Source organism: Lissotriton vulgaris, chromosome 2_2 (assembly GCF_964263255.1).
Source record: "Lissotriton vulgaris chromosome 2_2, aLisVul1.2, whole genome shotgun sequence".
Lineage (NCBI taxonomy): Eukaryota > Metazoa > Chordata > Amphibia > Caudata > Salamandridae > Lissotriton > Lissotriton vulgaris.
Window position 1 is genome coordinate 194,745,882 of NC_141688.1, and position 22,524 is coordinate 194,768,405.

At 48.0% G+C, this 22,524-nt stretch overlaps 1 protein-coding gene across 1 annotated transcript in view; it reads left to right on the plus strand.

Moving 5' to 3' along the window:
- The window catches only part of NADSYN1 (NAD synthetase 1), a 217,194-nt gene that overhangs the window by 153,463 nt on the left and 41,207 nt on the right, over positions 1–22,524 (plus strand). The window contains exon 14 of the mRNA XM_086959527.1: positions 7,385–7,553. Coding sequence (XP_086815653.1) covers positions 7,385–7,553 — 169 coding nt within the window. The remainder of the gene's footprint in view (positions 1–7,384; positions 7,554–22,524) is intronic.

Below are 22,524 nucleotides of genomic sequence, written 5' to 3' on the forward strand. Positions count from 1 at the left end.
CTTCACAAACTCATGCATAAACCCTGGAGAACAGGTTGCAGCAGCATAAAGACGATGTGACACAAATTTCTACCAAGAGTGGCCTCCTACAGAGACTCAGTGCTTTGAGCGCGTGCTACGAAGGTCATTGTGCAATCCTCAGCACAGAATTGTGGTACAGCAGGGCCGACGCTGCAATTCATACTTGTAATGATTGATGAAAAGAGAGATTTAGGGGAAGTTGGGTTTTTGAAAAAGAAAAAGCCTTTCCACTGAGCACTCATTCCAGTTAGTTCAGAGCATTAATATTGCGATATCGGAAGAAAAAGAAACGGAAAGACAATGTGCATATTAAAAATATCAAACGAGGTGAAATGTAACCCCCTGGTTCCATATTTTTCTGTGCAGCAGATGTGATAGGGAAAGTCATGTATTTCAGCTACATCAAATGGGGGAAGTATTTGTTTCTTAAACGAAGGGCAGAATGCTGAGCGTACCACAGCAACATGGCATCCCTCCTGGTACAACAAGTGCGTCCACCACAGCGGCAGATGGGCTTTTGTCAAAGAAATTGGTGGAGAGCCCATGACCGAGGAGGCGCCCTCTGGGTGGTGTTGGAGAGGCCTCCACCGGCCCAGCAGACCCAGCGCCTGTCTCGATCACTGTGGACTTCAGTGTGGTAGCACTCGCAGAAACCAAGGTCGGGCAGATCTTGTCACTGGTAAACTGGGCTCCGCAAAGTCCTTTTGAAAAGATAGCTCTTTGTGCCCCGGTACTTCACAATCCAGCTTCTGATTAATGTGACAACTATTCAAATGCGAAAATCCAAAACACGGTGACGTCATCTTTGCATCACCGGGAGGGGTATCCAATCCATCAACGGATGGCGCCTGATGAAATCCTAAAGGATCCAAGTCACTACATGCATACATCCTGGATGGGCTGCGTGAACTCTACACAAAGGTATCACAGCGCTATACATGAGCACCGGGTGCATTACAGACGGATAGCCGAAATATGGACCCAAGGCAAGTAATGTGTTATTTCCCGCTGTATTAACGGGGTGTGTGCGTAGAAACAATTTATATTCTTTATAAAAGCAAGTGTTTTCCGTCTTTACCTGCAGAGCTTTCGTGTAGACATTTCTTATCAGCTTGTTAAATAAACAAGCTGATGAACAATTTCTTCACGACAGCTGTAATGCCGGCGACCGAGTCCTTGGGGGTCGTCCCAAAAAGCCAAAGGGCGGCAACTGAAAACCCTCCTTTTTAATGGGAAGGCAGCGTTGAATATAAACACTGATGCTACCCAATGAAAATGAGGGGCGGGGACCGAGTCCCCTTCTTGAAACTGACTTGTTGACTATAGCTATCGCAGGCGAGGAGCGCATGCGTGCTCCAACGCCAGCCGCGACCTAAAAACAGAATAGGGAATAAGAATAAGAAATCTGATCTCCTTAAGATGGAAATAAGCCTTCTAGTTCAGTGGCTGTGCAGATTTACTACTTTGAGAAGTTAAAACAACTAGGGGATGCCCTTCCATGTACGATGGGTTTGGAGTCCTTCCAAGCCCCCCTAACTCTCCCTATCTGCTGAGGGGCCAGATGTTTTGAAACCATGCATCATACTTTCAGCCATCCAACTCTTTTTTGCTAAGGAATGTTTGAGACCTTACAATATTAAAAGTGAAAATTCAAATGGTTGGGAAAAGCAAGTACAGGGGGAAGGTTTCACATATGACCGAAGGCTACTTGGCAGGTATGTGTTCCTCCCTTCACTCCCACTACCTGCCTCCCTCCAATCCCGACATATCAGTTGACAAGTGTAATTTTTAGGTCTCTCTTGCAGAAAGCTTAATCTTTGATGCAAGATTTGAAGACCGCTCTATACCTGTGTGTTGTCAAAGTCCTCTGTAAAATAATACAATACATATGCGGGTTTTGGCTCAACCTTGTACTCATGTTTTGATGGCTTTCTTGTCTGCCTCACTTTCCTCATCCTGATTTTTTGGCTTTCCTCCCTATTTTTAGATTTGCCCCACCTACAAGCATTTTGTTTCCATTATGTTTCGATTAGATGGCATGTATTCATCTGTTGATATTTGACCTTGCATTGCAGTACAATCTCCCTGAACTCCCCGAATCGCCTTGACTAAATTCCAACGTAGTTGGTACGATGGGGGTATTACACTTCCTGCAATCAAAACGTGTTACTGGGCCTCACAATTGGTGGTCCTTAATTATTGGGCGCACCACCCCATCACGGATCCAGCATATAAGATGGATTGCCTCAATATGACGGCAGGCAACTATATGAGGGCGCTATATGGGGGACCCAAGCACTCACCTTTATTTCCACCCACCTCCACCACCGTCTCGATCTGGCACGCGGCTACTGCCGCACTGGGTTGGTAGGGTAAAATTACACAAGTTACTCTATTATTGGAATCCTATCTTCTAGGGATGCTGTAAAATTTTTGGCTAAAATGGGATTAACAACCTCATCACTTTGCCCCCGTGGCTGTGGCGCTTTGGGCACATTTCTACGCCAGTGGTGGGGCTGCCCGATTCTCCAACACTATTGGAACAGGATTATGCCCTCTATGTCCCAAATAGGCCAGAAATCACTAGATCCCTCGCCCAGGCACTGCCTTTTGAACATTTGGGACGCTACCGATCTCAATCACACTGAGCAGTTGTGGGTCACTTTGGGCTGTATCATAGCTTAGCGTAACATCGCCAGAACATGGAAGGGGGAGTCGTGCCTCGTAGTACAGACTGGGCTGGAGACATGAATTGGTGCATGCAGGCTGAAAGGGTGATATATGAAGGCATAGAGGGCATAGAGCGCTTTTATGCTCTCCTATTGTTGAGGATGCAGATTATCATGTTGATGGGGAGTCCCTCTCGGGATGTGATATTATTTAGTGCTTACTTGTGGCTTTTATGGTTTACTTTGATTTTGTTAGGTGTATATGTGATTCATATGTTTTAAGTGATGTGCTCTTTTTGGTGATTACTCTCCTTTTTGGTTTGCTTTTTGTTGTATTGTTATTTTGTGTTTTTCATAAAAAGATTTATAAAAAAAAAAAAAATCACCACGAGCACCAGCACTTGCTCCTTTTCTGGTAGGCAAGTTGCCAACTTAAAATACATTTGATAACTATTCCATTATGGCCCCCATGCATGCCTGACAAGCACTTTTCCTACATTATCTTATGCTTTAAAACAATTAAAAAAAATGCAGAGATGCCAACCGCAGATTTACGCACATCTGCTGTGGCCATCTTTTTTCTTTTTTTTAAAAAAAAAATTGAAAACCTTTATTGTGCAAGTAGAAGCGTACAAATACGGGCCTACAACCAATCAGGCCGGCCACAACACAATATAGGCGCACAAACTCAGAATTGAAATTCTCCAGCAGTTTCTCAGCAGTATATGAACAATCAATCAACAGTAAGGGGCCCGATATTACCGCTAGGAGCAGGATAAGAGAAGGTTAATTTTATGATATAATAGGAAGTATAGCAGGATCAATTGCAACTGTTGACATCTGAATTCCTATGGCGGGCAGTTGGTAAAGCGGCAGTACAAAGGAGCAGTGAAAATCGGAAGTAATAGCAACAATTGGCAAAGGCAACGCATAGTTTCCCCGTTTCAAATCAGTACCCACCGCTGCCCACCGTCCACCCGTCACCACTTGAATATGTGCTGGTACAAATCAAAGAAGTCAGAACAGCAATACAAAGATAGCCATCCACTATACTAACCCAAAGAAAGGGAAAAAGAGAAGAAGGGTAGACAAAGGGATGGGAAAAACAATAAAGAAAGAACGCAGCGCCGCAGTACGCGCCCCACGGAAGGTAAAGCACACAATACTAGAGACCCACAGTCAGGGACGAGGCAAGTAAGACTTGTAGGTGTGCTATCATTAACATTAACGCGAAGAAGTCATGTCCTACACTGCCAGCCAACACCCCATGGAGTACGCGCGCGGACACGGCGTCCCGATAAAGGGATACAAAAGAGCCATAGAACTAAGAAAAAACTAACAATATAAAGACCCCACCCCACCCACACCACCCTGCACCCCTGCAGAAGGCTACGGCCTACCCCCCCCCGGCAGCGTGCCTGTCGCCCTAAGTAGAACCCGAAATACAGAAGAATTAGAAAGTAAGAAAAGAACACTACAGACAAAAAGAGGAAATAAAGGGGGAAGAAAAAACCAGTGGGAGAGGAGATATGCAGTCGAACATTCAGCTCCCACCCCCCGCCTTAGCACAATTAGAAATCACATCAATCAATCAATCAATCAAAGACATTTATAGAGCGCACTACTTACCCGTAGGGTCTCAAGGCGCTCAGGGGGGGTGCCGCTACTGCTCGAATAGCCAGGTCTTCAGCTTCTTCCTGAAGGAGAGGTGGTCTTGGGTCAGGCGCAGGTCGGTCGGGAGGGAGTTCCAGGTCTTAGCGGCCAGGTAGGAGAAGGACCTTCCTCCTGTTGTCGCTCTTCGGATGCGGGGGACGGCGGCGAGGGCGTGGCTGGCTGATCGGAGGTGGCGTTTCGGAGCGTAGAAGTTGATACGGTTGTTGAGGTAGCTCGGGCCTTGCTCGTGTAAGGCTTTGTGTGCGTGGGTGAGGAGACGGAAGGTGATTCTTTTGTTGACGGGGAGCCAGTGCAGGTCTCTCAGATGTCCGGAGATGTGGCTGTAGCGTGGGATGTCGAGGATGAGTCTGGCTGAGGCGTTCTGGATCCGCTGGAGTCTCTTCTGGAGCTTGGCGGTGGTTCCGGCGTAGAGGGCGTTGCCGTAGTCCAGTCGGCTGGTGACGAGGGCCTGGGTGACGGTCTTCCTGGTCTCGGTGGGGATCCACCGGAAGATCTTCCGTAGCATGCGCAGGATGTTGAAGCACGACGAGGAGACGGCGTTGACTTGTCTGGTCATGGAGAGCGAGGAGTCCAGGATGAAGCCCAGGTTGCGTGCGTGGTCTGTCGGTTTGGGTGCGGTGCCCAGGGCGGGGGGCCACCAGGAGTCGTCCCAGGCGGAGGGCGAGGAGCCCAGGATGAGGACCTCCGTCTTGTCCGAGTTCAGTTTCAGGCGGCTGGTCGTCATCCACTCGGCTACCTCTTTCATCCCTTCGTGCAGGTTGGCTCTGGTGGCGGCGGGGTCGTTGGTCAGGGACAGGATCAGCTGGGTGTCGTCGGCGTAGGAGATTATGTTGAGGCTGTGTCGATCTCGAAACGAGATCGACACAGACTCAAACATCAGGAACATGAAGAGGAATTGGTCATACTGTTTCAGCTGCGAGCAGTCCTCATCTCCATACTTTAATTAGCAGTCAGCCGAGTCAAGGCTATCTCACCCCTGTCCTCTCCTGATCATTACTTTAGTACACAATAAAGGAGAATACAGCAAGCAGTTAGGCATGGAGTGTACGTAGGATCGAAACAAGGCAGGCCAAGGGTGCAAATCAGGGGATCCCAACTCGAGCAGCACTGCAAACTATGGCGGCAGCGGACCAAACTGGCGAAGAGCCACTTTAGGATCAGCAAACAGCGTAGGTGCCGTCCCGCCGACCAAAGGGGGGAGGTGTCCCCCACGGAACAACCGTGGGACCCCACCAAAGCAGTTCAAGTCAAACAGCCGCCGAGTACTCTGGCCAGACTGACCTGGACGGACCCCGGCGTGGCGCCCTCACCCACGTCCGCCACAATCAAAACCTCCTGGAGACTCGAGGCAATAGACGTATGAACTCTCAGGTGAACGGCGGCCGCATTCCCTGTAACAGCCGGGAGAGAGAAGTCAGCACACTCCCTCAGTCGGGCCGCATACATGGGGGGTGGCCCAACAAGCCCGGCGGCCGAATCATTATCTTGCACAGCTGCATCAAAGGCCATGGTCGCGCGCCAGGAACACAGGGCAGCGAAGACATCGCCAATCGTGGGTTCACTCCCACAGTCTTCAGCCATCGTGCTGGTCGACAGACCAGATTCGCCGCCCCCAACCGGTCCGAAACCTAGGGCGCCGGCCGCCATTTTGTCGATGCAACAAGGATGCTCCGTTCCTCAACCCCGGACCTGGCCGTCGAACAAGGCCCAGCGGAGTCTGGCCGGGTCCCGCTAATGGCAATCTTGGTGCAGAAAGATGGGCTGCCAAGACACAAGGGGTAGCCGGCGCCACCGTCTCATGGGCGCCGCCCGCCGATTCCGGGCGAAGGGCTTCAAGATGGCCGGACAGGACAACAAAGGGGGGGGACAAGCCTCCTGCACGGTCAACCCCCGTCCGAGGCAGGCCGCGCCCCGCAGCTGAGCCCCCGGGCCACCAGACCGGGCCCGGTCAGTCGCCACCGGTTCAACCGCACAATGGCCTCTTCAGCCGACTCCTCTCCTCCAACGGGGGTCGGCGTCGATACCCCGCTCCGGCCGACCGTCGCAGGCGAGTCCCCGGCCTGCTCGCCATGGAGGCTCCGGAGTAAACAAGGGCACAGCTCGAGATCCGCGGCACCCAGGAGCTCCCGGGACAAACTGTGAGTGCAAGCAGCCTTTCACCTTTCCATATTTCGTCGAGTGCGTCTCCTCGGGGCAGGAGGTAGTACAGGATTTACGGTTCAGGCAGGAAGGTTGACGGAGCCGAGCTACAGTGCAGCCATCACGGTCCCGAGCTTGGCTCCTCCCCCCTGCTGTGGCCATCTTTAAATGACACTGGTTCAAAGATGGCTTCTGCCCCTGCACTCGCGCAATGGCCGTCTAAAAACAAATGATATCCATTTCACTGGGGAAACGTTTGGGCTTTGCTAATGCTTGTTGTGTTTTTAAATGATGGTCGATTTAAAGCTAATTTGCATGATTGTCCCTGCATGCAAACCCCTATGCAACTGAATGTGATAAGGTTTGGAAAATAATGAATGTATCTCCCTTCTCACCCTTTATCAGGCCCCAGAATACTATTCCACTTTTGTTGATGAGTTTAGATTCCAGTGTGGTTAATTCAGCAACTTTCAAACAAGTAGCTATTGAAGGCCTAGTTTTATTGCTGTTGAAATTAATTCAACATCCTAATGTGTGTACTCCATTAATATTGTGTTGTATTATACATGAACGCTTACCTAAACATGAGAACCCTACAGTCATATGTGCCTGAGTGTTCATTTCCGTATATAGATGAATAAATGTTGAAAAAAAATAGTTGTAACTTAATTCTTTCACAGAACTAAACAAATTGTAGATAAATGCTGATACAATTAGAGAAATAGGTATTTGAATACGTACAGATACGTACACGAAACAACATAAAATGGAATTGTGCATATAAATCATTTTTTTGTTATTTGCTTTTACTTTTTGTAACATGCTATAGCTAGCTCAAGAGCCCAGACTGAAAAGGTAATTTTTCCCCTCTACTACCCCAGATAAGCAAGTGCTAGACGATGTCCGGTGTCTAGTGCACGATGACACCTACACGCCAGGAGACCCCCGGGAGTTCTGCCAACGTGTCTTCACCACCTGCTACATGGCAAGTGAGAACTCCTCCAAAGACACTTGCAACATGGCGAGACTGCTGGCAGAGCAAGTAGGCAGGTACAGGACCACTTGAAATTAACCAGGGTACTTTATCATTTAAAGGAATGCTAGAACACAACATTCAATGATATGTCAGAGTGTGGTGAACCCAGTTCTTAGGGAGCATATCCGGGCAGATCTCCTAAGCACCAAGAGGAATAATATGTAGCTAAAACTCTCTGCAGAAAAGGAGAATAGGTAGGTGTCTCTCACTACGCTCTGCACTGAGTTATGCTCATTCAGGTATGGCATGTTAAGAGTCAGATAACCCTGTCAAAGTTATTCTCATCTACAGGGAAAGGACTGAATCAAGATCCGGATCCCCAACGTGTCCCTTAGAAACAATGGACAAACACAGTTGTTGTTTACCAACATACAGTTCTTTATTATAGCCTTATAGCCCTCCGTAGTGGGCCATACCGGCTATTAAAGGCCCGCTTCCGATTCGGTAATTACCATTCATTCCTATGGGCCTACAGGCCCATAGGAATGAATGGCAATTAATGAATCAGTAAATACCGATTTGGTAAATACCGAATCTTAACGATTCGGTAATTTTTACCGAATTATTAGCTACAGAGGATTTACCGATTCTAAAATACCGATTCGGTAAAATTTGTTATTTTAGAATCAGTAAATCCTATTTACCTACATCTACCCCTTGGTGTCTTAAGACTATTTTCGTATATTGGTAAGATGTAGGGCTGGGCTGATCCTGCTACTGAAAACCAACTAGAATGCAAATAATATCTGTCTGAAATGAATAATTTATTAACATTTTTCTCATGCATATTGTGGAGTTCCTGAAAACCTGAATTGATTTCACTATGCGGTGGTTTGATAATTCCTTTCCTGTTATGTGTTATGCCAATAGCTACAATATGTTTGTGCAATCCAAGCATGGAATTTACCTTGAGGTAAATGCCATGCATGAGGTCTGAACAACGATAGTGCTTGAGCAATAAAAATCATCAACTAATCAACAATAAGCTGCAGACGTCCCCTCTGCTACTCATAAAATGAGCGTAAACAATAACAACTCTGCTGCGGTAACATTTACTAGATACTTCACTTTGAATGAAGTTCCACAGGTTCCCACCCATATTTGTATTTCTGATATGATTTTATTTTTTATTCCTGTCTATGTTTGGGTTTTGACCCTACACTTCTTTTAGATATTTGTTGTTAGTGCCAGACAGGTTATGGCAGTTGTGGGTAACAGATTTTGCTTTCTCCACTATCCCCTTCTTGATATTTTGTGCAATATTTGCAGCGCTACCTCTGACTATATTAGCGATCTGGATTTTTTGGGGCTTTTGAATCCTTTTTAGGTCGAGCCTAGCAGTGCGCATGCACTGCTCTTCGAGGCATGCTGTATTCACTACAACTGGCTTTGGCCTGGCCCTCGCTGTAGATTGATTAAAGTGTGTGTCGTTCTGAAAAGCTTTATTCTTTGTGGGTTCTTGTAGGTATATGTCCCACCTTCTTGTGTCTTACTCCTCCCCTGGAGTATTGGCCTACTACAGTATCCTTACTCTGAAGGATTTTTCCGTAGTGTTTGTGCACTCTTTGCAACTTCTTTTGAACAGCGGCAGTGCTCTGCACATATGTGAACGCGCGCTCCCTCTCCTCGAGCTGCAGCAGCCTCCTTCTCCCTCGTGTTTGTTGTTTTGTGTTTTACAACTACACTGCGCTTATATGATGGCATTTGTTCAGCAACAGCGACCATGCCTGCTCGCAGCTTGTTTTTTAGATAGTTTGCACAAAATCAAACAATATTGAGCTGACGTTGAGACGTGCTTCCCTAATCCCCAAGTCAATGTGTGTTTCCTTGGTCCCAGTGTTATTACTCATCGTGTTGACCCCCTTTAGTTGCTTCATGTGCACTTGCTTTATTTTTTTTTTTCCTTCAGCTCCTTATCAGCACGGCACCCTCTACACAGACGCTGTGCTTCATGTTTTGGATATGCAAGAATGTTTTATTTATTTGTATATATCTGGTCACAATGCACATCTGTAATCCACTCACAGTAAAGCCAACCCATTGCATGGACTTAACTGCCTCTCACTTTACAAAGTTTGCCAGTGAAGCGCTACTGTTGTTTTACCCGGATGGGGAAGTGTACCAATCCTGGAGGTACTGCAATACCTGGTTGATGCGTAGAGTGGAAAACGTTTAATGTGATCCTTATCAGCTGTTTTCCTTATTTTAGTTTATAAAGTGTGTACCACGATTCTGTGTTCAGGGACGATATTGCTTACGTTTTGTAAGATTATAAGCAATAGACATTAAAACTGGTCATTTCCGGGCCCTGTAGTCCTGTCTTTAACTTTCCAGGCAAAAACACTCATTGATTTCTGAATAACAAGTGTAAAAGTGTTAAGGTAACCATGTTGTTCCTGCTTATATTTCACTTGCTTTACTTAATCTTTTATTCTCTATAAGTGTTTGCTTTATCCAGGATGTTGTTTCTTTTTTTTTCAGGCTGCATTTTAGTCTAGTCTCCTGTCCCTCATAACCTATTTCCCATTTTCTGGTTCTCCAGCTCCTCAAGGTCATGCAAATATGATCATTCCACTGCAAATAAAAAGACAAAAGTAAGAAACATTGTCAGTTTCAACGCGAAGAGCTCTAACTTACAAAAATGCGAGAACAATTGCATTGCAAATACCTGCTTAGGATCTTTTTTGTTTTTTTTGGCAATCATCCCATGGTTTAGGATAGTTTCACCCTGTGAGTCTTCAGAATTTGGTATCTTATCAGGCGTCTGAGGTATGAGCTGTGTTTAACAACAAGTTCTGCTCCGTAAAGGAACCTCAGCTGCCCTCCTATTTTTGGACCTCTCAGCAGCATTCAGTACTGTCTCACGTACTACAGATATGAAGGGACTCTTCAGATGGGAGTGTGAAAACACCTCCAGGCGGGTAAGTATAATTTCTCCCCGATATCAGTCCATTTTCATGATTCCTTTCAACTCTAATCCTGTATCTTTATCCTGGAGAGTTCCCAAGCGCTCGAAGCGCTCGTCCCTCAGTTCAACACTCTGAAATATCTATGTTGTAATATGTATGTTATCTATGATCTTTTTGTCTTATCAATCTTAAATAACATCGAGCTGATGAGTCAATTTCCTCTCCTGTATGAGTGCCGTTGCCCTCTAGTTGTTGGACAACTGCCTCAAGCTCAATTATGATAAGACAAACTCTTTCCTTTAGCACTCAGTCTAATTTGTGTTCCCTGTCTTGTTGTCCTTCTTCAGTGGGAGGCTCAACTGCAGCTCATACAAAGAATCTATGTAATCAAAATCTTACCTTTTCGAACCAAACCAGCCAGGCTTCTGGCATCTGTGTTAGTCTTCCAAGGATGCTCAATAAAATCCTTTCTTCTTCCCACTTTTTCCTGTAAAAGAATGATACATTCTCTCTTATAACTTCATGGCTGGACTATGGTAGAGCGGTCTATCTAGGATTTACGGACTGCCTTTAACAACAGTTGCAAAATGCCCAAAACAGCCTCAGTTTCACCCTATCTATCTACCTTTTACTGGCTCCCAGTAGAAAAGCTGTCAATTTAAAGCACCGCACCGCACCTCACCTCACCCATCAGACCATTCTTAGTTCTAGCCCTGGAAATATCTTATAGACGTTTATTCACATTTGTTTTTTCTTGATGCCTTCTCAGGCCATCTTTCGTGCTAGTTTTGACAGTTCCCTTTATTAAAATAGCTTTCAAGATTGGATGTGCTTTCTCTTACTTAGCCTCTACTACTCTGGACTCTACCATTCCAAGTAAAGAGCATCACAGAGTCCAACGGTTTCTGTAAAAAAAAGTGGCTTTTTGTCTGCTTTCTCAGTCCTGCTTTCACTAGTGCTTCAGTTCATTTTCCTCTTGAAAATAGTGCCAGGTCGCCTTTTATGTTATTTGAAATTATAATAATGTTTAACATAGCATAAACTGAGGCAATATTTAAATATATGAGGGTACTGGTGTTACACGCTTGGTCAGGCACGGGTGAATTAAGTGTGTTGAAATGACACGTACCGTTCAACAGGACATAGAGACCCTTGCTCTGTCTGAGCTGTTTGTCAGGGGTACCTCACATCTCCGGCATTCTGATCTCCTCTGGCATGGTGCCCATTTCTGAGACCTGATTCTGTGCCATGACATTTCCTGGACATCCATGGTCATCACTGTGCGACCTTAAGGTGGTGTTGCAGTCATGATTTCATTTATAAACTTAGAAAGGACACAATCGTAGGCAGACACTTTTGTTTAATATAGTGCTCATTCTCATGGAGAACTAGTTCCTTCAAGATGGACACATGACTCTTTCAGTCTCCTATTCTGTCTCTATTGCCGTTCCTCAATGCGTCCTTGGGTAGTGTTATACTCGTGGAACTGTAGAGCCACGTAATGCTGTATTGTTCAGCTATGACTCTTATGAATCCCCTCGTGTACCTCTTGTTATGTTACGTTATTTATGTTATTTATTCTTTTCTATAGCGCTGGCTACTCAAAAAGAGTGTCCCGGCGCTTTATTGGAGAAAGAGAAGAAACTGCGACATACTAACATAACACCAGATAAAAGAATAAAAGAAGTGTCAACCAGAAACTCACAAGAGACAGGCTACTGAGTGAACAGCCAAGTTTTAAGGCCTTTCCTAAAAGCCAGCAAGCTAGTGGCTCCCCGCAGAGCCAGCGGCAAAGAGTTCCACAGCTGTGGTGCCAGCAATCCAAAAGAGCGGCCTCCGAGGCGCGCTTTCTTTACCCGTGGGACAACTGCCAGGTACAGGGATTCCGACCTCAGAGACCTGGTCGGTTGATAAAAGACCAGTCTCTTTTGGAGGTACTTAGCTCCCCCCTTGTGAAGAGCTTTATAGGCCAAGGGCAGCGCCTTAAAAGCGATCCGCTTGCGGATGGGAAGCCAGTGCAAAGTTGCCAACAGGCCCGAGGCACTGGAACGCCTATTAAGACCGAAAATTGCCCTGGCAGCGGCGTTCTGCACCACTTGAAGCTGCTGCAGCAAGTACTCTGGAAGGCCCAGGTAGAGAATGTTGGAATAATCCAACCTGGACCCAATCAGAGCCTGGACTGTCAGCGTCCTATGTTCCTCGGAAAGCAGGGGAAGAAACCTCCGCAGCATCCTAAGGATGCCAAAGCAAGTGCCCGACACCCCCAGGATCTGGGATTTCAAGGTTAGCCTGTTATCCATCTTAACCCCCAGATTCTTGGCAACCTGAGAGGAACAAGACGGAGGGAACATATTCATTGGCCACCAGGTCTGCCAGTCTGGCTCTGTGTCACACCCAAAGAAGAGTACCTCGGACTTGTCGGAATTGCACTTGAGGCTGTTCAGATGGAACCAATGAAAAACAGCCCCAAGGCAATCCCGAATACTCTCCCCATCAAAGTCACCTCCTCTCTTACAAGAGAAGAGGAGCTGGGTGTCATCCGCGTAGGATACGATCTGGGCGCCATGCGACTCCACCAACGCCGCCAACGGAGTCATAATGATGTTGAAGAGGGTCGGGCTCAAGATAGAGCCCTGTGGGACCCCGACTCCCAGAGGCGGCATCACGGCGGAATCAGGCGGAGCCCAGATCGTTTGCCGGCGGCCGGCTAGAAAGGAGGAAAACCAGTCGAACACCGTCCCCCGTAGACCTATCTCGAAGAGTCTAGCGAGAAGACCATCATGGGGAACGGTGTCGAACGCCGCCGACAAGTCTAACATCACCAGCATGACTTTGCCCCCAGAGTCCAGAACCCCTTTAATGGTTTCCGAGACCTCAAGGAGCGCTGTCTCTGTGCTGAGATGGGGACGAAAGCCCGATTGGGTGGCATGCAGGATCTCATTAGATTCAAGAAAATTGGAAAGCACGCCTTGAACGTGCTTTTCCAAAATCTTGGTGAGAGCCGGCAACAGAGAGATGGGCCTATAATTGACAGGGGCCTTCGGATCTAGGCCAGGCTTTTTGAGCAAGGGAATCACCATCGCCTGTTTCCAGGCTTGTGGGACCACACCATGCCTCAGCGAAAGATTTAACAGCGGGTTAGCCAGCGGGTTAATCACCTCCGCGACTTTCGCTAGAAATTTAGCGGGGCATGGGTCAAGGGGTGAACCCGATTTTAAATTGCCCATTAGAGCCAGGGAGTCAGGAGCAGAAATTGGAGGAAACACGCTCAGCGTCGCCCCTGGCCCGGCCTGTGGCGATGTGATGATGTCAGGTTCAGTCTGGCCCGCAGACACTGGTACCAGGAATGACTCCTGAATGCGTTGGATCTTGCTCGTGAAGAAATCAGCAAGGTCCTTAGCCCAGGTACCTGATGGTTTTCCGTCCGAGGTGTTAGACCAAGGGGAGGTGAATTCTCTCACAATGGAGAAAATCTCTTGTAACCGTTATCACATAGAATGTAAAGTGCTCTGATACCTTTGGATCTAAGTGCGCTATATAAAACTAAAAATAATAATAATAACGATTTCTAACATCTTCACAGAAACACAGCGTTTATGGGCAAACAAGTGCTTATTTGGCTAGGAATGGAATTCTAGCCACCCAAGCACTTTCAGGAGAATGTAGCACTGACTTTCTCTTCCTGCAATGGATATATACATACAATCACTTCCTAAGTCGTGCTTCATACAGGCAAACACATAGTTGTGTTTCTGGTGATTTGGGATTTGAGAAACATCTTGCCTCCGCTAGTCCACCTGACCCCTGTTGAAGGACCAATCACATCACCACCAGTTGGAAAACCCTGCATCATTCAGCTAAGGCTCTTACGTGTTGAGCATCCAATTTTGCCTCTGGCTCTCTTAAGTGGCCACAAAGGTGATGTTGCAGAACTCTGCAAAATGCACAGAATCAATAAGTTGTCTCTAATTGCTGTCCTTTCTTGATTATTTCCTCTTTGTACTTCTGCTTTAGGAAGTCTGTTCGTGTCTTGACAATGTAATAATCAGTGTTGTTGAGCTTGTTCACTGAATTTCCACCACACCGTATGTTCGTCTTGCGTCCCAAAGATGATCTGCTCTTGGTAGGGGGATCATCCAAGCACAGGAACATTTATTCTTTTAATTCTGAAGCCAACTGATTGTAAAATCTTATAGATGCACCCTTTAATACCTATCGTATGCCTTTGCTTTAATATGACTTTCAGCCTGAACACCTTTAATACAATTCTTGTGATTGTTTGTGGGTCGTTAATTAAAGTATTTGGTTCTAAGCGCATACTTCATCTCAAACTAGATTCTACTTTTATTGCTTAGTAAACCTACCAACCACGCCATTGCATCCAAAATAATACGTAATAAGTACTTTCTGGTTCAGGACGTAAATACCCTCATCTCATGATCAATCTTCAAAAGTCAGGGCACGGTCTCCATTGGTCATGGGGCATGCATTACAGACCTGTGTTTCAGAAATAGCCCTCTTTCCGTAGCATGTTCATTCCAATTTCTTCTTTATTAACTACAGTGTGAAAGCCAGCCTGTGCTTGTCGATCACTTGTCAAATACTTTCTTCAATTTTCTTGATTTAAGATGACCTCCTCAAATTCTAGAATTAGGTTCCTCCATCTCGCTTTATGATCCAGTAAGTGTTACAGTATTTAAATCCTAGTTTTGAAAAGCTGTGGCAACATTTTAGATACGTTGGTTTTAAGCAGTGTAGTGTAAAGGGTTAATGAACAGAGTTTTCCTGGCCTTCCTTTCATTTGGTTTTTGGAGTATTTTTTATTCAACTGCAGGTCTTAGCTTGTAAATAGGGAATGCCTCTAAAGATAAGGACAGGAAGGAGGGTGTATTGTTTTATCTTCACCCTGTGTGCACCTTCCAGTAGTAGTAAAGCTGTAACCAACTCGCCTCTAATTCTCTCTTCAGATACACTGCCTCTGGAAGGAGTGCCCTGCTGTTTCACTCAGTGCTACAAAGATTGTCTCTTGTAAGAAGTTTTCTGCAGTGCATTGAACCGATGTTCAATGCACTGCTGAAAACTTTAGACTGTGTATGTAAGAGGTTGCTTCTGAGAGTACTGCAATCTCCCTCGAGTTTAATGGAGATAAGACTGAGGTGCTCATCTTTGGAAGACCTCCCTCCATCTGGCCCTTCCAACTGGTAGCAAAACGAACTGGGACTGCCCCCAATACCTGATACATCAGCAATTAATTTAGGTTTCTACAGTCTTTGTGGGTGCACACCATGAAGGAAACCTTAATTGTAGACAATGATGCTCGGAAATTGAGTCCCTTTGGCTTGGTGATTGGAATACGTCCCATTTGACTGCGGCTGTGGGACCTAGATGTCTGATTTTTAAAGGGTTTTCTAGATGCTGTCCTGCCCCTTTGTCAGAATGCTCTGCCCCTGGGCTGTGGCAAGTTAACCCCGCCCTAGGGGTCAGCACCAGAGTGGGGCCAAGTTTCCGTAGGCACCTTAGGCAACCTGATTATTCTGTGTCTCCATGGAATCACCATGTTGTTAGTGTGGACGCCCAATCGATGCAAGCCTGAATTCCTAGATGCAAGTAAAATAACCCCCAATGCTGTCTGTTAGTCCTTTCTGATCTGATACAATTTATTTTGTTGAAAGGGGGTAGATGGATGCTGGTTGTCTTTATCATCGGAGGTGACCTACTGAGGGTTAAGTCGCTGGGATTATCATTATCTCTTTTAATTTACTGGGGGTCTATTTTACTCCGAATTTTGGTTCTGTGGCTGCATGAATGAACTACTCCCCCTGCCCCCTCACAGTGTCTGTGGTTGCTGCTGCCACATTTCTCAATTACTGATCCCTGCTGTGGTTGTGTTGCGAATGGCAGACCTCCCTGTGACTGAGTGTATAATGTGTACTGAATACCCTATGCTTGATACTGAGGAGGGACATTGACCATATCCTGTCATGTGGCGTTTTGTGGTGGCTGGCTTATATGCACTAACCTCTGCTGCTGCTTTTGCTGTTCATGGTATGCCTTTATCTGGCGTTCCTCTAACTGGTGACCTCTCCTTCAGCAGTAGAAGCACTCTCTAATGTCTCATTGCAGCCAGCCTCCCTGGCCTCTACTCCCATAACCTGTTCGTGTTCCTGGACTCTCTGTTTGGAACCCTCTTAAGTTTTACGGTCGAGGCCCCATTGTGATAGGCGCCATCTGTACTGCTTATGCATCGCTGCTCCCTCCAGGGCAGTCTTTTTCAACTAATGCTCCACTCATTTTATTTGTCTCTTTTGGGTTCTGCTCCGGCTTCTCTCTATCCTTTTCTTGCATTTCTTATGGCGGATTGGGGCTTGTGATTCCTGCCAGAGTTTGGTATCTACACAAACCACGCTGTCCAGCCCGCTCTGTATCTCGGTGGGTAACACATTGTAAAGAATTTTGTAGAACAATGTGACTTGTGGGCCTGTGTTGGTCCACGGCTGTCCAGTTTCCTGTCCGCAGCTTTCCCTCTTTCTATTTAGGGAATCGTTATGCTTTACTCTGGCTTTATGGTCTCTGTTATTGGCCCTCCTACATCTGGATGGTCAGTGAATATTTCTCTGAAGGTAGTTCATATCCAGAACCTGTACGTATTATGCGGACCTGCCATGCTGGGTATTTGTGAGTGTGATTGCTGAAATGCAAGCTTAGGTGAACACAGTGTTTGTCTGCTCCCTAATTAGGCTGCATAGCAGGCTCTTAATGTCACCTTTCGTTAGGTTTATACCTGCAGTTTTATCCCGAAGCATTCAATCCATTTCTCTGCCCCATTCAGCAATGACGGCAACTTTCTTCTCAACCCCTCTTTCTCCATCTGGGGCCATGGCACGTATATAATGCCCGCCACGCTCTTCTGCAGTATTATTCTCATTCTAGGTGACTCTACAAGCTGCTCCTCAACATAGCATTCCCATCTTGCGAGGCATTGCTGCATGTAGAGGAAGTCCTATAAGTTTCCTCCTTCATGCCTGATGCAACCCTCCACTGCTGTCCCATCCTTTGGCTCAAATGATCCTTTCCTCAGCAAAGACCTGTCATTTTGGAGCTTCTCCTCAGTGTAAACTGCTAATAGGACTCAGATCTGATAGAGATCCGTTAGTGATAGATTCCTTACCGTAGAATATCCCAAGGTGTCAGACTAGATCTGGAAAGTTTTTTTGTCAGCAGTACCCCTGCGCGTCGGTAGGTAGCGTCGTGCAGCTCCCATCCGTCACTGGCGTCCTAAGTGCCGTTATGACATCACGGAGGCTACTTAGGAGCCACCTATGCGCGCTGACGTCAGTTTTTTCTTTTTCCGCGCCAGCAAGCGCAGATCAGGTTATAGCACGTATCTTAGTCACTGTTTGAGTAACTTTTGAGACTTTTGTCTCTTCTCTTTTGAGTCTTCGACTCCTGGTGCCAAGTAGAGATGCTTGGATTTAAATCCTGTGGGTCCTATCGCCGTACTATGTCAGTGGCGGACCCTCACAACGTTTGTCTCCACTGTCGGGAGGGCGCCCATGACACTCGGTCATGTGCCGACTGTCTGGCCATGGCTACGAAGGCTTTGCGGGAGCAGTCCCGAAGGCTGTTGGAGGCCCGGCAGTCGTCTTCGCGCCGTTCGAGATCCTGGGGTCGCTCAAGGGACCGTCTGCAGAGCCATCATCATCGCCCTCGGAATCGGGAAAGAGACATCACAAAAAGAAGTCGAAGAATCGTGTTCGCTTTTTGACGTCCCCTGTTGGTCTTCGGATGCAGACGAGGGGGCCAGGGGTTCTTCCCCTGTGGCTCCGCTGGAGCCTGGGAGTCCTGCGGCCTACCCACCTTATCCGGGTCTGTCAGCGACTCTGGTCCAGGCGCAAGAGTTCCTTACCGCCATGGACCGCTTTTTCAGGCCTAGGGCTCTTGCTGGTGCGCCTTCGGGCCTCCCTGTTCCCATGAAGGGCCCTTGCCCGCCTTCGGCTCCGGCCCTGGCGCCGCAAGGTCCTCAGCCGGTGGGTCTGGCCCCGGCACCCTAGGGCCCTCTCCCGGGAGCTACGATCAGTCAACAATGCATGCCTTTTGGAGCGCTACTCATACACTGTGTGGGACACTGAAGCGCAGACACTGCCCCAGTGCCTAGAAGAGATTTGGGCTGTCCTTTCCCAAGCTGTTGCTGAGGGTATGGAAGCCGCTAATTCGCCTTTCAGTGTGGGCTGGACACCGCACTCTATAGGGAGAGCGATCTCCACGACAGTGGCCCTGCGTCACCATGCCTGGCTGCGGTCCATTGAGTTTTCCAGAGAAGTCCAGAGTTCCCTCATGGACATGCCTTTTGATGGTACTCGTCTGTTTGGCGATAAGGCAGACAGCGCGCTGTAGCGTTTCAATGACTGTCGGGCTACGGCCAAGTCCTTGGGACTCTCCACCACAAACCCGGCCCGTCTACCTATTGTGCCTTTTGTGGCCGCAGAAGAGGCTCCCCTGCACGTTCGTTCAGCCAGAAGCCTGCGCGGAACCAACCTCAGCGTAGCCGTGGGCGTGGAGGCCACCGTGGCACCACAGGGGGCCAGCGTGCGGGTCCGTCCACCTCCGCTCCTGCAACATCCGCCTTAAAGCCTTCCTGTCCGAGCTTTGGAGTGCACCGTACGCCTGTGGGCGGCAGGATTCAACATCACCTCCCACACTGGCGTTCTGTCAATTCAGACAGGTGGGTGCTGCAAATTGTCCGAAGGGGTTACTGCCTCCCCTGCGAGTCTACCCCCCAGCCATGCCACCTCAGTTCCACCGCATGTCGTGGGATCACTTTGTGCTTCTGCAGCAGGAAGTCGCGGCCCTCCTGCCCTACCTCGACGACTGGCTGTTGAAGGCCGGCTTGCCCCAGACAGTCGTCACCCACCTTCAGGCTACGGCCAACTTCCTGCATTTACTGTGGTTCTCCATCAATGTGCCGAAGTAGCACCGAAGTCCCTCTCAGAAGCTCCCCTTCATCTGAGCGGTTCTGGATTAGACGCAGTTTTGGGTTTATCCTCCCGTGCAACGAGTCTGGAATCCAGGCTATGATTCCGCTCTTTCAGTCTCTATCCTGGGTTTCAGTCAGGATGACCCTCCGGCTCCTGGGCCTGATGGCCTCCTGCATCCTGCTAGTGCACCATGCCAGATGGCATATGCGTGCTCTGCTCTGTAGTGGGACCTGAAGTTTCAGTGGGCACTGCATCAGGGCAACCTGTCCGATCACGTCCAGATCTCGGAGGCCACTGCACATCAATTGCAGTGGTGGCTCACGAATCGCGATTGAGTCAATGGTAGATCCCTCTCCCCTCCCCAACCAAGGCACACAGTGGTGACGGATGTGTCCCTCCTAGGATGGGGGAGGCCACTTGGGAGAGGTGGAGATCAGAGGCCTCTGGTCTCCGGAAGAGTCCCGACTCCATATCAATCTTTTGGAGCTTCGGGCGATTCGACTTGCACTGCAGGCATTTCTTCCCTCTGTCTGGGGAAGTGTAGTGCAGGTGTTCACGGACAACACCACGGCCATGCCATGTGGTATTGCAACAAACAGGGCGGGGTGGGGTCGTGGACCCTATGTCAGGAGGCTCTGCGCCTTTGGACCTGGCTGGAACATCAAGGCATTACCTTGGTGTGCGCCTCTGGACCTGGCTGGAACATCAAGGCATTACCTTGGTGGTTCAACACCTGTCAGTTTCACTGAACGCCGGGCAGACGAACTCAGCCGCCAGTGCTTTATGGATCACAAATGGTGTCTAAACTCGGATGTGGCGCAAGGTTTCTTTCTGCAGTGTAGCGAGCCTTAGTTAGATCTATTCGCCACAGAAGAGAACACGTAATGTCATCAGTTCTGCACGTTGGAATTTCCAAGGCGGTACTCGCTTGGCGACGCTTTTCTTCGCAAGTGGATTTGCGGTCTGTTGTACGTCTTTCTGCCTATACCACTTCTGCCTAGAGTGCTGAAGAAAATTTTGCATGACCAGGCCCAAGTCAACCTTGTGGCTACGGATTGGGGATGAAGATACTGGTATCCCTAGCTACTCAACATGGCGATTGATCCCCTGATCCGACTGCCTCTTCGGGAGGATCTTCTGTCGCAGCAGCAGGGGACTGTCCTCCACCCGAACCTGTTCAGCCTCCACCTCCATGTGTGAGGGTTGAGTGGCGACAGTTGACTGCTTTCGATCTCCCTCCTGAAGTCTGTGATATCGTTCTGGCAGCCAGTCGTCCCTCCACTAAAACGTTATACGTATTCAGGTGGAACAAGTTTGTGGCATAGTGCACAGCTGAAGCTGTGGCTCCCCTTTCTCCCCCTCTTTCCGAGGCCCGTCTGTTACTTCTTTCTTTGACCCAGCAGGGCTCTGCCCTGGGCACTATGAAAGGTTATCTTTCGGCCATCCACGCCTTTCTACGGCTTCCAGAACAGCAATCTCTTTTTAATTCCCCGGTTGTTAACCGCTTCCTGAAAGGCATTACGCACACGTTTCCTCCCGTGCCGTTCATAATGCCTCAATTGGACTTAAACCTTGTATTGACATACCTGATGTGCGCTCCCTTTGAGCCCCTTCATAACTGTCCTGTGCACCTTCTTACTTTCAAGACGGCTTTCAAGGTAGCTATCACCTCTGCCAGAAGAGTGAGTGAGCTCCAGGGCTCTCTTCTAAACTTTCCTTTCCTTTTCTGTTCATCCTGACAAGGTGGTTTTAAGGACCTGTCCTTCTTTCTTGCCAAAGGTTGGTACACCCTTCCACATCGGGCAGACCATCACTTTACCCACCTTCTTTCCGCCTCCACATCCTTCAAAAGAGTAAGAGAGACTCCAACGTCTGGACCCAAAACGTGCGCTTTCATTCTATCTGAGAGAAAATTACAAAAAACAATTTGATGGACAGAATGTAGATCAATGTCTTACATTCACCCCTGTACAAGGATCTGGGCCTAAATCCATCGTTTTTTGCACTCCACACCACCCTGGGTCAGATAATGGCTTTATGCAAATCAGCTCTGACCCTGTGCCCCATGGGAACAGTCCAGTCCGAACTACAACAGCCATATCTTTCCCAGACCGGAATCAAGCATGCGAGGACCGGACCGGTTTCGAGGTAACACCTCTCATCAGCCCGACTAGCTTGACTCTAGTGGTGTGGAGGCTCTGGGACCCACGTCTGAGCTACCCCAGTACACTCAGGGAGAAAATTACAAAAAACAATTTGATGGACAGAATGTAGATCAATGTCTTACATTCACCCCAGTACAAGGATCTGGGCCTAAATCCATCGTTTTTTGCACTCCACACCACCCTGGGTCAGATAATGGCTTTATGCAAATCAGCTCTGACCCTGTGCCCCATGGGAACAGTCCAGTCCGAACTACAACAGCCATATCTTTCCCAGACCGGAATCAAGCATCCGAGGACCGGTCCGGTTTCGAGGTAACACCTCTCATCAGCCCGGCTAGCTTGACTCCAGTGGTGTGGAGGCTCTGGGACCCACGTCTGAGCTACCCCAGTACACTCAGGGAGAAAATTACAAAAAACAATTTGATGGACAGAATGTAGATCAATGTCTTACATTCACCCCAGTACAAGGATCTGGGCCTAAATCCATCGTTTTTTGCACTCCACACCACCCTGGGTCAGATAATGGCTTTATGCAAATCAGCTCTGACCCTGTGCCCCATGGGAACAGTCCAGTCCGAACTACAACAGCCATATATTTCCCAGACCGGAATCAAGCATCCGAGGACCGGACCGGTTTCGAGGTAACACCTCTCATCAGCCCGGCTAGCTTGACTCCAGTGGTGTGGAGGCTCTGGTACCCACGTCTGAGCTACCCCAGTACACTCAGGGAGAAAATTACAAAAAACAATTTGCTGGACAGAATGTAGATCAATGTCTTACATTCACCCCAGTACAAGGATCTGGGCCTAAATCCATCGTTTTTTGCACTCCACACCACCCTGGGTCAGATAATGGCTTTATGCAAATCAGCTCTGACCCTGTGCCCCATGGGAACAGTCCAGTCCGAACTACAACAGCCATATCTTTCCCAGACCG